The sequence below is a fragment of the Varanus komodoensis genome, unplaced genomic scaffold, assembly GCF_004798865.1.
Source record: "Varanus komodoensis strain SLA01 unplaced genomic scaffold, ASM479886v1 scaffold51, whole genome shotgun sequence".
Lineage (NCBI taxonomy): Eukaryota > Metazoa > Chordata > Lepidosauria > Squamata > Varanidae > Varanus > Varanus komodoensis.
Window position 1 is genome coordinate 2,762,118 of NW_025336100.1, and position 16,924 is coordinate 2,779,041.

A 16,924-nucleotide genomic window follows, 5' to 3' on the forward strand; every position below is an offset into this window, starting at 1 on the left:
TTGCACCAATTCAGAAGTGAAAAAGTAAACTTGGTAAATCCTGAATGCATAAAGTTGAAAGGATATTATTTGGGAAAGTTCCTTTTTTACCCTGCACATAAATATTATGGTTAACACACTTCTTTAGTACTTACATGGTTTTCTAAAAGTCTTTTCAAAACAAAGGCAAACAGATGTTGTTCCCAAAAAAGAACCGCAAAAAAGCAGACAGGTCTACAACATGATTAATATTTATCAGATAGAGGTCAGGTTTTGATACTTTAAGTCTAACATGGCTAAAAAGTTGCCAGAGGCCCTCAACTGTGTTTGATAATGCTTGTGCACAGGAGGAATACTGAGGCATTTCTTCCCCTCTTTCCCTCTCAGTCTTCCAGTCAGTATCCTGGAGACACCTTGATGTAACACTGAGAGGAACAGGATGATAATGAAAAGTAGCTCTTTAGGTCACTGTCATCAGTTTCCTTGCCCTGAGCTCCTGTGTGTGCCTGCAAAGCAGGATTGCTTATGAGTAGTCCAGCTCTGCTGACATCAGCAGGAGCAAGGGGCAGGGAAACTGAGCAGAGTGGGTTGTGAGCCACCTAATGCTGGACTTGAAAGCCCAGTGCAAGGCCCATGTCCTTCCCCATGTCCTTCTTCCTGCTGTACAGCAACAGTGTACCTGAGTGGCAGGAAAGGAAGGCTTGGACCACCTCTTTCTGAGTTTATAAGTCCAGCATGAAGCAGTCTGTGCCCCTCTCCTGCTGCTTACCTGCAGCTCCTGCAACCCTACAAGCAAAGTTCTTGTTAGTTGGGTTGCGGGTGGGGAACTCTGTCAGAGCCCAACACTTTACTAATTGGCTTGTGTGTGCATGTGTGGGGCTCAGTTCTGCCTTTTGGTGCTGCATGTGTGCAGGACAATGACAGGTGGAATCATGCCTCCAACCCAACTAATGACTTTGTGAGCCAGTTAGGGGGAAGGCCTCTGCCCCACCGTGCCTCCGTTATTTCAAGTCCTGAGTGCAGTTGGAAGAGGAGGAGGTGTGAGGCAACTAGAGTTCTTTGGCCAGAGTGGCAACATAGGGTGGCAACCCTATGTTGCCACTCTTGCTAAGGGACTCTTTTAGTTACTTTGGTTTTACCATGACTTAATTTGCTGTCCAAGTTTGACATGCTAAGTCACAGTGGGTTTCCTGAACAGGATAGCAAGCCATGGACACATAATTCATCCCAGGGCAGTCAGTTTACCTCAGAAGAGAAGCAGGTGGTTCCCACAATGCATTAAGCCTTTCCCATGGTTGCTTAGCATGCTGTGTGAACCCAATCAATATGTCATTTTGAACTGCACATTTTTCCTGATCCAGCCAGGTTGCACTGGTGGAACCTCTAGAGCTAATGAAAGACATATTGGATAGTTTTTGCATTTTAGAAAAACATGCATAACCTGAGGCTACATGAATATACATCTGTGTGAAAAGTGGGTTTCCCTGTAGGAAATTGTACATATTCTTATATAATAAAACTGAAGTTTAAAACTAGGAAGTGGGAGTGGCTGGGAGGCAAAGTAATTTGTGATACTATTATAAATCCAGTTTTGGCTTTTGCTGTTATGTGCTGACATCTCTGTCTTACAGTGACCCTATGAATGAATGCCTTCCAAAATGTCCTGCCCTTAACAGCCTTGCTCAGCTCTTTTAAATCCAGTTAGTATAGGCCAGTTCTATCATACATTTACTGTGTGGTGGATCTATACAGTGTATCACTTCATTTTTTGTCGCTTAACAACAACAGTTAACAACAAATCATTGGTCCAAATTTCTTTGAAATCTAACAAACTGTTCTTCACTTGTCTTCTTTCTAGTTTATAAGTGCTGATGTATATGGGATATGGGCACGTCTGTTTTGTGATTTTGGTGATGAATTTGAAGTTCTGGACACCACAGGAGAGGAACCAAAGGAAATCTTTATTTCTAATATATCTCAGGTGAAGACAAAAATGTGCAGTCCTAGTCCTTGCTGATTTTATGTTTATAATTAATGCTATTTTAAAATATTGATTTAGCTTAAGCTTTTACCTTAAGATTTGTGTGTGAGGTTTGTGTGTAAAATTTAAACCAGGGGTCCTCAAACTTTTTCAACAGGGGGCCATTTGAAAGGTTCTGGCAATGGGCATGGGCCACCAAGGCAGTGCGGGCAGGGGGGCTCGGGCACGCATGGAGATCCTTTTCTCTGAGCGAGTCCAAAACGATCTCTGCACAAGCAAGCCACCGCCGGGCACGCACACTGTGAGGTGGTGACTTGCTCATGCGGAGACCCTTTTCTCTGAGCGGGTCCAAAATGATCTCTGCATGAGCAAGCCGCTGCCTTGCCACACATGCTCGCGATGAGTCCAAAACCTCTATGCTGGGCCGGATAAATGGGCATGGTGGGCTGGATCCGGCCCAGGGGCTGTAGTTTGAGGACCCATGGTTTAAACCCACAACTCTAGAGCAAGATGATGGAAAGATTATATAGAAAAGATGAACCTGTGTAGGCTGGGTGTTGGAAATGGGAGTAATACATGTTTTAAGTTTATTTTGCAGAAATAGTGAAACAGTTATTTTCACTACAAAATGATTTTGTAATACTTATTTTTTGAAACATTTGCAGAATAAAGAAGTGTTCTGCTTAAGAACACAGTTCTTCTTCATGGTCTGTTTATCACACATATGGGTGGTGCCCCTGTGTGGGCCTGCTGTTGGGAAGCTTTCCAAGCTACACTCATTCTGGTGGAAGCCTCTCTCCTCACTTCCCCTGATGTATCTAGGAGAGGCTCCCACCATTTTCCCAGTTCTCTTCTGATCGCCATTGCAGGTGCCTTGGGGCTTTCCTTTTATGGTATTATCAGCTTTCTTTACTTCTTTTTCTGTCTTTTTTTCTAATAAAAAAGAACGCTCTCTGAAGGTGGTTAGACGAGTAGCTACCTCAAGAAGGGCCTTTTCTGTGGTAGTGCCCCAACTTTGGAACCTGCTCCCCAGAGAGCTGTGCCTGGTGCCAACACTTTATTCCTTTCGATGCCAGGCCAAAACCTTTTCATTCATCCAGTATTTTAAGGGCTGGTGGTCTGTTATATAATTGGAATTTTACTGAATATTTTTATATTGTATTTTAATGTGTTGTTACTGGTTAATAAGTCATCTTAAGATCCATTTTGAATAAAGATAGGGTAGAAATTTTTAAAATAAATAAATGATAGTCATTCACTTGCTTTGTTGTATTCTCAATCTTTTCTTCAAAAACCCTGCTTTTGTTCTTTGTTAAACTTTGTTTCAAAAACTTGGAAAAAACCCTTCTGTTGACATTTTCTTCTCCGGATTTTTCCTGTCTTTCTCTTTCTAATTTCTTCTTCTCCCAGTGGCACTCAGGTCTCCCTTTTGGAAGTGCACCTGCTGTGGAGTTGCCTACCTCCCATGGATGGACACTTGTTGTATCTCTTTTGTCTTGGCAGGGGGCACTGCATGGAAGTCTGAGTGTACTGCCAGGCTTTCACTCAGCAGGCCTGGAAAAACCAAGCATGGCAGCTCTGGGCTGAAGTTTGGCATGGTTGACTTGACCATGGCAGCACTGCTTGAATCCCTCTCTACCTCCCTGTCTGTTCCATCTCACTGCCCTCCATCAGTGGCTGCAGGAGCTTCATCAGCCATTTTGTCTGTGCTGCCCATGTCTGGGTGCATGGATGAGGCCTGCTGGGTGAAGAAGCTAGCCAAAAAGGCCCAAAGGATGGCAGGGACACAGAAGGCCTAAAACAAGAAACAGCCTAGGTGCCATTCTCTACCAATGCTACCTGTGCTTGTACTAGCATTGATTACGATGATGTCATGGACTGTCCCAGTGATGGAACCAGCAGGAACGCAGTCCTTTTCTGAAGGGGAGATCCTTGACTTGCCACCCTGCACTCTGCCCCAGCCCACCTGCCATTGGTCTCCTTGCCTTCAAGGGTTTTGTTCTCCCCGCATCAGTTGCAGCTGGCCATAATGCTACCAGTGGGACTAGCTGCCTGACCTTCACTGCATCAGGCTAGCAACTTCTTGCCTGCTCCATCTTGTGCTTCTAGTCACTGGCCAAGGGAATGTTCCAGGTCACTGCTGCCAACTTGGGATCAGAAGGCCTACTGGATGCCCCTCCTGTATTACTGTGGCTATGAAAGAGGAAGAGACCCAGATGATCCCCAGTTCCCTCACTGTTGAGGCCCTGGTTTATCAGTCCAAGGAATACAGGATGCCAGTTCCAACACTTCATCTGCCTGTCCCACCCCGTATGACTGCCTTGCCACCCTGCTGAGGATCTCCTTCATTGGGCCTGAAGGACTATGCTCTGACTTAGCTGTGCATGACGACCCATTCACCTCATTGTCAAATGACATAATCATAGCCCAGGGACCATGATGCCCTTCCAAGGACTTAGACCATTTCTCCAAGCAAATCCTCAGATCATAGAATCATAGAATAGTGGAGTTGCAAGGGGCCATGAAGGCATTGGGTCCAGTCCTCTGCTGTTGCAGGGCAGCTAGGTACAGCATCCCACTCAGATGGCTGTCCAGTTTCTTTTTGAACGTCTCTAGTGTAGGAAAGCCCACCACCTCTCTAGGCATCTGGTTCCAATGTTGTATTGCTCTGACAGTGAGGAAGCTTTTCCTTATGCCTAGCCTGAATCTGGGTTGTCACAACTTGAATTGATTATGATGACCTCAATGGAATGGTGACCTCATTGAGGATAGTGATCTCACTGGAACTAAAGACAGCAGCTTGCTGACCCACATGTGGATCCAGTCTTTGGTGTTGTCCAGATGGAGAATGCTGTGCCAGTGTACATCCTGTTCCTGCTCATGCTCCTTGCATCAATGAAGGAACCATGGAAGGCACTGGCACACCTGTAACCAACATAATGGCAATTGGAGAGCATGCAATGTCTCTGGTAAAGGGTGATATCCTTTCTACTATAACATCCATGGCCAAACTCATTATTGTCAAGTTGGCACAGGGTCTGTTGCAGTGGGAGCATTTGACTCTGGTAGATAGGAAGGGGTACTGATTGGAGTCATTGGCAAAGTGGATCTGTGCATTGGTGGCAATGAGACTGCGCATCTCCAACTATGCACCCTCATACTTTCCAGAGGTGTATTGGGATCTGGCCAGGGTGTTTCAATTTGAGACCCTCCATCTCTTCAGGCAGTAGATTAACATTGCCTGCCACCATGTCAACTGCGACTCCATGGTGGTGGATTCAGTGGTGATCTAGCACCATGCTTGGCTCTAGGCAGTGAACTTGTCCCAGGAGGCTTGCTCTAGGATTTAAGAGCTCCCATTCAATGGGGAGGGCCTCTTCAACACATGCATGGATGAGAGGCTGGATACTGTGCACAAGGCCAGAATGATGGTGAAGAAAATGGGTTTTGTGTGTCCCTTGCACCAGTAGAGGACATGTAAATGGACTGGGGGTTCCTTCCCGTACCAGCCTAGGGGACAATAATCCTGAGCTGTGTGCCAGCTGCAGTCCTCCTAGTCCCCCTGGAGAGACTACCTCTTGATTCTAGTAGCTGCAGAAAAAGAGGCTGGACACGTTAGATTTGTGCAGCAAGCTGACCCTGTTGCCCCATGCAGATATGGTTTGAAGGCCATATGACCACCTACCTTCCTGCCTGGGAAAGCATAATGTCAGATTGGTGGGTTTTCTCCATTGTGGAGAGTGGATATTGCATTGAATTCGATACCCTTCCAACTCACACCTTTTCTGTGTTGCCAGAGGAAATCATCATATCGTTGGTGAAGGGAGTGATCTGACCCATTCCTCCATCGATCTCTGTTTTGTATTCTACATTCTATACTTTACCGTACCATACCTTCTCATCTGCAACCTGTGGGACATTAACTTATAAGAAGTTTCACTTGGTCTCATTGCAGAACCTCCTATTGTTGCACCAAGGGGACTGCTTTGCCTTGATTGATTTAAAAATGATGCGTACTTCCATGTTACCATCTTCCTATACTACTGGCATTTCCTCTGGTTCCAGCTCCACTCAGATGCCTACCAGTGTTCAGTGCTTCTGTCTGGCCTCTGCTCAGTCCCCTCAGTCTTCACCAATTGCATGGCTGTGGTGTGTGCCCATCATTGACTGCAGGGAATTCAGGTGTTTCCCTACTTGGATAACTGGCTGCTGGACACCCCATCCCAAGATCTCTTAAACTTCATCTTTGTTACATGTGACCTCTTAAGGATGCTGGGACTGTATATTAACAGTGCATACTCTGTATTTCTCCTTCCCAGTCCATCCTCTACATCAGAATGAAACTCAGCACAGCAGCAGCATGGGCCTGCTTCCCAGCTGACACTGACTGAGCTAGCCACACAGCTTCGGGTCTCCTGCAGAACTATGGTGTGGTGGGTGCAGTGGCTCATTAGGTTCATGGTATTGGTGGTCACAGTCATCCTGTTCACCAGGCTATAGATGTGACTGCTCCAGTTATGGATTGTGCATGACCATCAACCTCAATGTGACTCTGTCTGGAAGCACCTGATGCATAGAGGTGAGCCTTATCTGGTAGATTTGCTGATGCAGTGAGGCAGAGGGAATCACCTTCGCATTGAGGGAGCTGGACACTATTCTGACTACAGACACATCTTGCCTGTGTTGGGGAGTGCACTGTGCTAGCAGCAGGATTCATGGAGTATGGATGGATCAAGACTGAAAGAAACACATAAACTACCTTGAGCTCCTGGTGATCCAGAAACTGTTGATTGCATTCCAGCTTCACCTCAGGGACAGATTCTGTTCAGCTGTCCCCGAGCCAGAACAGCTTCTGGTCAGATCGCCTCAGACAACACTTGAACAAGCAAAGGTGTTCTACTTGAACAAGCAAAGTGGCACGTGGTTCATGTCCCTGACACACCTCACCATCCTCATCTGGGATTGGTGCCTTGGAGGAGGCATTACCATTGTAGCCATCCACCTGGCTGGGACTGTCGACATCACAGCAGATGTCCTGAGCATGAGGACCAAGATGAATGGCAGTTGCATGCAGAAGTCATTGAATAGCTCTTACAGACCTGGGGCACCCCTTCAGTAGACCTCTTTGCTACTATTTATTTATTTTCTATGCCATCCATTACTAAAAAAAAAGTATCTGGACAGCTTACAAGGAAAGAAGCAATGCAGTGTGTGATGGCCTACTACAAGCAATGCAGTGTGTGACAGCTTCTGTTACTGAGCCAGGACCAGCCAAGGCCCAATGGGAGATGCATTCCTTCTCTGATGAGAAGGGACCCTGTTTTATCTGTTCCAGCCTTTCTTACTTATCACCAGGGTGCTGTCAAAGATCCAGAATGAAGTCACCTTGTGCATCCTGATCATGCTATACTGGTTCCCACTGGCATAGTTTGCCCACCTCCTCTGCCTGTCCAACTACAACTTTGTATGGCTCCCACTGAGACCAAACATCATCTCTCGGGACCAAGTGATAATCCTGCACCCAGACGTTGGTACAATCCATCTCATGGTGTGGAAGATTGGCTGGTAGATCAGGAGGTCCCTCTTCATCCTGAGATACAGGCAATCATGGATGTGACCCTGCAACTGAACACAAGGCTTCCTACATAGCAGAATGGAACACTTTCACTGCCTTTGCCTGAGGAAAAGCCTTCAATCCACATCAGACATCCATCCGTCAGATTCTTGGCTGCCTCCTTACTCTGCATTCCAGAGGCTTGAAACCATCTTCCATCAAAGTTTACCTGGCAGTGATATGCTAGTTCCATGGGATAGTTGATGGCTTCTCCATTTTGTTCACATCTATTGTTCCATTGCTTCCTGAGAGAACTGCAGAACTGTATTCCCACATCCCTAATCATTTGTGCTGAGATGGAGCCTGTTAGTGGTCCTGCAAGCTCTCATGAAGCTTCCCATTGACTACTTGGCTACAATGGACTTATGCCTCCTCTTGTGACAATCATATCAGCCAGGTGGGTGAGTGAACTTTCTGTTTTGTGCATTGACCCACCTTTCCTTACATTCTATAGGGACAGGGCAGTCCTATGATCTGACCCAGCATTCCTCCCAAAGGCTGCATCACTGTTCCACCTAAATGAGGACATTGTTTTGCCAGCATTCTTCCTGACACCACTGAATCTGGTCGGGGTGTGCAGAGTGCTAGCAGTTTATTGGTGCCGTACTGAATCCTTCTGCTGGTCCCAAAGACTCTGTTCCTTATGATGAATGATCCAGAGGTGAGCCAGTTAGCATTTGATCTCTGCACTGGGTTGTTGAAGCCACAGAATCATAGAACAGTGGAGTTGGACTACCATTTGCACCATCCCGCTCAGATGACAGTCCACTTTCTTTTTGAATGCCTCTAGTTTAAGAGAGTCCATAATCTCTCTAGGCAAGTGGTTCCACTGTCGTATTGCTCTGACAGTGAAGAAACTTTTCCTGATATCTAGCCCGGATCTGGGTTGTCACAACTTGAGTGGATTATTCCATGTCCTACACTCTGGCATCAGCAAGAAGAGATCTTGACCTTCCTGTTTGTGACAGCCTTTGAGGTACTTATATAGGAATATCATGTCCCCGGAACAATAGATGACAAAAGAAGAAGGGGACGGCAGAGGATGTGCTGGCTACATGGAGTCACTGAAGCAGTTGGTGTGAGCTTAAGTGGACTCTGGGGGATGGTGGAGGACAGGAAGTCCTGGAGGAATGTTGTCCATGGGGTTGCAATGGGTCGGACACGACTTCGCGACTAACAACAACAATCATGTCCCCCCTCAGTCTTCTCAAGGATGAAGATGCCCAGTTCTTTCAGTCTCTCCTCATAGCGCAAGTGTTTCCAAACCCTGGATCATTGTTATTGCCCTCCTCTGGATGCTTTCTAATTTTTCTTTAATCTTGATGCCCAGACTGGGACACCATTTTCTAGATGGGGTCCAACTAATATAGAGAACTAGTGATGAGTGTAGGGGAACTATTACTTCATGTGACTTGGAATTAATACTTTTACTAATGCATTCCAAAATAGCTTTTGCCTTTTTTTGCAGCTGCATTGCATTGTTGGGTCATATTTAGCCTGTTGTCCACAATAACTCCAAGGTCTTTTTCCTTTTCAGTTCTGTTGAGCCACATATTCCCCATCTTGTATTGATGCATTTGGTTTCTTTTTCCTAGGTGGAAAACTTGGCACTTGTCCTTACCGAATTTATTTCTGTTGCTTTGAGCCCAGTGTTCAAGTTTATCATGATTGCCCTGGATCTTCATTCTGTCTTCTAGGGTGTTCACTGTTCCACCCAATTTTGTATCATCTGCAAATCTGATTATCGTTCCTTGTACTTCCTCATTAACAAAGATGTTGAAGAGCACTGGGACTAGGACTGAATCCTGCTGCACCGCACTAGTTACCTCCCTCCAGTTTCATTGATGCCACTTTGTGTCCAATTTAGCAGCCAATTTGGATCCACCTAATAATTTTTCTATCTAGTCCAGTTTTTGCTAATTTGCTTATCAGAATATTGTTGGACACTATGTCGAAAGCTTTACTAAAGTCAAGGTAGGTTACCTGGAAGGTAACCAAGTCAAAATGAGATTGAGACCTTCATGCTAGCCTACTAGCTATCCAGACTGTAGCTTCCTGAGAGGCCCAGAGTCAGAGCAGTAATGACATAAACAGCACTGCATGCCATCATCCCACTGCAGAACCTTTGTAGAGCAGTGAGGTGCTCCACTCTGTTGCCCTTCATCCAGCACTTGATGTCCATGCCATGCAAGATTTTCCTCTCAGTGGTAGTCCTCTCGGTGATCCTCTGCTGATGATAGCTGTCTGCCCCGTCTCATCATAAGCTTGTTAGTCACATGTATGTGCACAAAGACCACAAAGAAGACAGTAAGGTTACTTACCTGTAATTGACATTCTTCAGGTGGTCATCTGTGTATTCACACAACCTGTTTTCTGCCCCGATGTCAGTGTTGAGTTTTGGTAGCATAGTTTTCCTTCAGATCCATATCTGGATGGTACAAGTCAGCTGTTCACTGGTCTTCCCTGCAGTTCCAAGGCCACAATGTTGGTCCTGAGAGTACTGTGGAAAATGGCAGGAGCCCCTCCTGGATATACCAGGTGGAGGCAGGGGAGGGCTCCCAGCAGAATGAATCTAGGTTACAATTCCTCCTGACAACAGGCCCCACACAGCCAGAGTCCATATGTGTGAATGCACAGATGACCACTCAAAGAACGTCAGTTACAGGTAAGCAACCTTACCTTATTAACATCATAAGTTTGCTTTTAAAGGATTGATTGCAGAGTTTAATTATCCAATTTGTGTGGTCCAGTTAATGCTTGAATGCTACACTATGATTTTTACTGAGAAATCACATATGCCTGGAGATTACTTATAGCTCTGTTCTGCTGTGGTAATGTTTGAATTAGCTTTCTAGTTTGATAGGTGAGATATTGAAGCTGGCCTGGCCAACTGAACTAATGTCTCTTTGGGTGCTTTTGTGTATACCTTCCACTATGATTCTTCCACTCTGACATGAAGTTCTAGGCCCAAAAGTTGATTTTTTGCAGTCTTCATGGTAAAATAGTAATGATCTTCAGCTATGTTTTGGTTGGCATTGATGTATGTGTTGTGTTCCCTAATTCTGGGAAGACTGGAGTAATATTGAATATAGGTGTATGGCAGTTATGTATACAAAACGTAAAAATTGGAATGACTGTATGGATTCTCCATCCCACCTTAATTTGTGGTGCTTTCAATTTCAGTCTAATCCTGGTATTGTCACTTGCCTTGATAATAATCCTCATAAGCTCGAAACGGGACAGTATGTAACTTTCCGGGAAATCAATGGAATGTCATACTTAAATGGATCCATGCATCAGATAACTGGTAAGCCACATTTTGTGTAGCTTTCTAGATTATGTAGAAATATCTCTTTACAAACTGATAGAGATAGATTGTCCTTTCATGTATATCATTGTTCCACATTATGGAGACTTTCTGAAATCTTCTCAATTACGATGGGCAGAAATTCTGTGAATTCATGGGATAGAGAAATAGATTTTGGCATCAGCTTGAAAGTACAAGAATTGTGGGATAAAAACAGGGGCGAATTTGATAGTGGACATGGGGCTACCTTAGTTTCCATGTATAGAAACATATTGTTGCCCTTTGTGGCTACACAGATTAGCTTGAAAATATATGAAGCCAAAGGATGGATTATACAGTATCAGCAAGACAGGAGAGCAGCAAACCCCTCGAATAAGTTATTCACTTCAAGCAACCAATATGCACTTTTCTTTCCGGGTAACATGTACACATGTTCTAAGAAGGTACTATCCTGCAATTTATTCACCCAGCCATCCACATCCCATGACGGACATGTAAGACTTCTTTTTCTCTGTACTACCTTTTGTTGGGAATCTGACGAAGCTTTGATCTGACAAAGCATCTCATTTTCCAGGTTTGAGATGTATACTTGCAAAATTCAGGCAAATGCAGGATGTTGAAGGGGATGTTGCAAGCAGGCATGTTGGACACTGTTTCTGGTGACCAACCTTCTTCCCAGCCCCTTGTTGCCAGTGGAAGCAGATGCGGAAGAGGGGGGCTATTTGTGCAGTGTGTGGGGCTTGATTCCTGGTGAGCACCCTATGAATGCTGGGAGCATTTGTCAGGAACTCAGACTCAGCACCACTGTGACATGGGCTGGAGTCTGGGAATCAAGCTCAGGGAATCCAATGGGTTTCCATCCTCAATTGAATTTCTCACACATCCCTAATAGACCCACTTCTGACTTCTCCATATTTTGATGTGTTAAACCTGAAACTGAAATGGATTTAATTGCCATTGTTACCACCTGATGTATGCAAGATACTCAGTGCTGTGAAGGTGCAAAATAGTTTTGTTGTGGCACAAAGTAAAGTTTAAAAAAAAACAAACCCTGTTATTTGTGTGTTGCATAAGATTCACCTGAGTTCAATACTTGGTTGAAGCCCCCTTGGGCAGCATGTACAGCTGTAAGTCTTTGTAAGTCTCTGTCCGTTTTGCACGTGTGGATCCTGCAGTCTTTGCCTATCCTTTTTGACAAAGCTGCTGTCTGTCAGGTTGGATGGGGACCATTGATGAACAAAAATGTTCAAGGCTTGCCACAGATTTTCAGTAAGACTGAAGTCTGGGATTTGACAGGCCATTGTAACATTTGGGTTCTCATAGTTAAACCACTGTAGTGTTAATTTGGCTATGTGTTTAGGGTCATTGTGCTGGAAGAAGACAAAACTGTACTCTAGTTCCAGGTATCTACAAATCAAAACAGGTTTTCTTCTAAGATTGCCTTGTATTTGGTGACATCCATCTTGTCCCCAATCCTGACGAATTCCCCAGTAATATCTGAAAATGCTATTTGCTGGAAGAGAAGTATTTTTGATTCTCTCATTAAAAACAATTCTTATTGGTAACAGGAGTGATTCTACATTTAGGCCACATTTAGGATAGAGTCTTTGTGAGCCAACTGAAAGTGACCTAGTTTGCATAATGATTGTAGCCTACTGTGGCTTATTTGGCCATTGGTAGGTTATGACAGATGCCAGGTTGCCAGCTGAAACCCTCACTTCTGTTGTATCTTGTGTCATCTGAACCTGATGAAGGTAGTTTGTAGGGGTGGTTAACAAAGAACTTCATAGTTCTATAGTAGGCCATGGGTTCTGGGTGGCTTGTTAAATACTTCAACAAGCCATATTCTCAGGGTTCAGATGACATAAGAAGCTGCACTTGGTGAGGGTAATTATGCAAGTCATCTGGCATGTGACTGGTACATACCCTGTGATTGTGTGAAATGCACATTGTATAACATCAATGTGCTTTTTTCTGGTATGTTCATGTATATGTTTTTGTTCATGTTCTGGTAATTTTTAACTTTCTTTCCCCTTGAACCCTGCCCAACTCTCTCTTGCAGTGATATCACCATATTCTTTCAGCATTGGGAATACTGCAGATATGGAGCCTTACTTACATGGTGGAATAGCTGTTCAGATTAAGACACCGAAAATATTTCATTTTGTAAGTATCCTATTAAATACATCTGTTTGTAGCGATTGCATCTATAGATGTTTCTAGAAACTCTTGAAGCCTAAAGCACAGGCCAGAGTTTTGACTTAATGTGAATAAAAATCCGTTTTAGCTTTGCCTTATATAAAGTCTGTTCATTGCTCCTTCAGTTATGTTGGAATGTCAAAAGTATTTGGAGAACAGATTCAGGGGTCCATAAGTTGGTCATGCTGAGTGTCCCTCTGCTCCTTGTGACAGGAGACTATTAGTAAGATATCTTACTTTTTTATAAGAAAAGAAAACCCCAGGACTGCAGGTGTTTCATCCTCAGGACACTTGCCCCACTGGAAACAGTGAAAGTATGAAACCATTTTCAGGTACTTGAGGATGGGACCACCTTCACAACAGCAAGCAAGGACATCTTGTGCAACTGCACACAAGAGGCTGCAGAACAGTCAAGCACAGGCATTGATTCCAAGGCCTACAACTAGTGTCCCCATGAAGCAAGCTGAGCCAAGAGGAAATCTGTAAATGCTTGTGGACCCCCTGCTGTGCAGCTACCAAACTTCTGTACAAACAAAGGCTACAAGTCATGTGCACAGTAGAGGGAGGCTTGATGGGGTTGTGTGGGGTTTGATTCCTGAAATGTATCATGTGAATGCTAGGGGAACTTGCCAGGAAGTTGAACTCACAGCAATGAGAAAGTGGGCCAGGATCTGGGGAGCCAAGCCCAGGGAACATGACAAATTCTCACCCCCAAGATGGATTCCTCAGACATCTGTACCTACAACAACAAAAGGAGAATAGTAGTAGTTCTTCTTTGTGGTCTCTGTGCATCACACATATGGGCTTTGCCATGGAGTGCAAGGCCTTGTCGGAGAAAAACGTCCATAGCTTGGTGTCACGGAGTGGGTGGGAGTCCAGCCCCACCCTGTCTGAGGCAGATAAAGGGGGGGGGGCTCCTGCCCAGTCCCCCAGTTTTTTTCAACCGTGCTTTGAGTCTCATACCTACTTTTCTCCCTACTTCTGATATTCCTTCTCGGCTACTGCCACAAGAGACGAGGCCCCTGTTGTGCCTCTCTCCCTTCTCTCCTTGCCTTCCTTTTCTGCTCAGAGAGCATGGCAGAGTCAGCTTCTCGCCATTGTTCCTCCTGCATGGCCTGGCTGCCCACCATGAATGGCCACTCCAAGTGCTTCTGCAAGGGGCATGTTGTTGAGACTTGTCCCCACTGCCAGGAGTTTAAGAAGCAGACGCACAGGCAGAGGTCTACCCACTTCCCACTGGTGCTCTGGCAAAGAGTCCACATGACGTTCAGTTCTTTGGAGGTCAACAAACCTTCCACCAAGGGACCATCTAAATGAGCAAGGACCTCAAGGAAAAGACCTGCCTCACCGGGAGAGGGCCCTTTGGGCACCATGGCCTCTGCCTCCCAAAAGAAAAAGCGTGTGCTGCAGAGGATTGCCCTCCCACCCCCAGCACTAGAGTCTTCCCAGGATCGCCCTTCAACACCAGACCCTGGGGCCCCTATGGATGCAAAGCCCTCAGTCCTGGAAGCACGTCCTGCAGTGGCCAGGAACCAGCTGCCTGTGCCCCAAGTCCTTGCTGGCATGTGGCCCACCATCCATGCTGTCTACAGAAGCTGCTTGCCACACCTCCACCTCTTCGAGGGACCATCCGCAAAAATCGTTGCCCACATGCGCCAATTCATTGCCTAGGGGTAACCTGGGTTACTGTCCTTCACCCCTGCTGGACTGGGGTGACTCATAGTCATGGTTGCCAGCCTTCTTCCACCCCAGTGTGTCTCCCGCCTCAACCTCAAGGGCCCTGTGCAAGAGGATGCTGTGTCCAGCTGACTTCAGCTCTGCCTCCTTGGAGTTCCATGCTGCGCCCCAGGCCCACCACAGGCTCCTTGCCTTGTGCCGCTGAGTCTGCTATGACTACCATTGCAAACAAAGCCCTGCCTCCTCCTCTGAGAGCCCAGCTCCCTCTGAGGACCACCATTGCCACCATCGCTCTCCAACATGCAGGGTGCATGCGCGGGACTGCGGCTACCCATGGGAACGTGTCAAACCCATGTGGTGCACTGAGGAGCCAGGCCACAGGCACAGGGCTCACAGCCAGGATTGCCACACTGCAGTGGTTGAGGAGCCTTTTTCCCACTATTGCCATGCTTCTTGCCCCCAGAGGGAAACTGTGTGTGATGTCAGCCCGTGGGGCTGGGCTCATGCCTCTCAACGATGCCAGCCCAGTAAGAACTCGACCTTGGAGCTATCTCCTGGAGCAGGCTAAAACAGGACTCCTCGCCAGTACCACCACTCTTGTAGCCCTGCTCTGTCCCTCTGCAATCAGTCACCAGCTCCACAATGAGACCATCCAAGCTGGAGGCGGAGCCATTACTATTCTTCTTAGGACTCAGGTCAGAGCCATTCTCCTGTTTCATCATGCTCTCCTTCCCAGGCCTCTATTCACTCCCCAGATGAGCAGGCCCTAGATCAGCATCTCTCTGTGTCAGCTGGAAAAAGGGGTGGTTTTTCTGATCTTAGGCATTCAAACTTTCACCCCCCTGAACCTGAGGCCAACCCAGTCTGTGATACCTTGGCCCCAGGGAATGCTGCCCCAGTGTCCATCCCAGCACTGCCTATGTTGCTCTGCACATCCCAGCAGACGTGGAAAGTGCCTGCAGGCCCACTGGCCACCTCATACAGGATTGACTCCACTTATAAGGTAACCATCAAGGCATTCCCTCTTCTCCTCCAACACCCCAAGCCTAACTTCATCATCGTGGAGTCTATGCAGGGAACACCCCAGAGGGATCACTCCACTCTTGTGGACAAGGAGGGCCACTGCTTGGATATTATGGCCAAAAAGGTCTACATGACCACTGCCCCCAGCTTCTTGGTCACCAACTACAAGGCAAGTATGACCAGGTAGCAGCTTTTCCTATGGGACAAGATGGGCACAATGGCGGATCAACTTCCAGACCACCTTCGCGATGCTGTCCGCCTCATTCACAAAGAAGCAGAGAACCTCTCCAGGTTCCAGCTTGAGGTGGCTTGACACCATGTTGACTGCTACAGCAAACTATGATGGGTGCCATAGCCATGCGATGCCTTGCATGGCTCTACTCTGCCTCCCTTCCTGCAGAAACAAGGTCTCGCATTGAAGACCTGCCCTTCGATGGAGAGGGACTTTTTAAAGCCCATACTGATGGGAATATGGATTCCCTCTACAAGGCATGAACTACCACCAAACATAGAAACAGAGTGAGTCAGAAGGGATCTCCTGGCCCATTTAGTGTGACACCCAGATCCAGCCGGCTCCACTCATGACATGCCTACCATGGCCCACTTCGATAGTCTATCCAGATCCTTCTGGGTTTGGAGAACCTGCTCCTCAGTTGTGGCCACTGCCCTTGTTTTAGTATTGTATGCTGAATTGATCAGCAGACTGGTCATCCCCTTTTCCATGTCATTGATGAAAAGATTGAACAGGATTGGTCCCAGGAGAGAGCCCTGGGAGAACCCGCTTGTCACTGGGCGTCATCCTGATGATTCCCCACTAATGGTTACCCTCTGCTTTCGGTCAGTCAGCCATGCCCTAATCCATCAGACAGTGCATGGTCTATCCCAAAACTCCTCAATTCCTCAACCAGGATATCATGCAGCACTTTGTCAAAGGCCTTGCTGAAATCCAGATAAACCACATCTACTGCATCCCCTCTGTCTAGCCACCTTGAAACCTTGTGGAATTCTATGACATGGTTTGTCTGGCCTGTTTTTGTGGAAGCTGTGTTGTACGGCCGCCAACAACCCTTCCCTATCTAGGGTTATTAGATCTCTTGCTATTGTGAGCCTTTCCATTGTCTTTCCTACAATGGGCATAAGGCTA

The 16,924-nt window shown here is 46.3% G+C and overlaps 1 protein-coding gene across 3 annotated transcripts in view; it reads left to right on the forward strand.

Annotated features, from left to right (window-relative positions):
* Positions 1–16,924, forward strand: part of UBA6 (ubiquitin like modifier activating enzyme 6) — a 125,237-nt gene that overhangs the window by 13,356 nt on the left and 94,957 nt on the right. For all 3 annotated transcript variants that reach the window (XM_044447392.1, XM_044447394.1, XM_044447393.1), the window contains exons 8-10: positions 1,838–1,960; positions 10,758–10,881; positions 12,944–13,047. In XM_044447392.1, the coding sequence (XP_044303327.1) occupies positions 1,838–1,960; positions 10,758–10,881; positions 12,944–13,047 (351 nt within the window). The remainder of the gene's footprint in view (positions 1–1,837; positions 1,961–10,757; positions 10,882–12,943; positions 13,048–16,924) is intronic.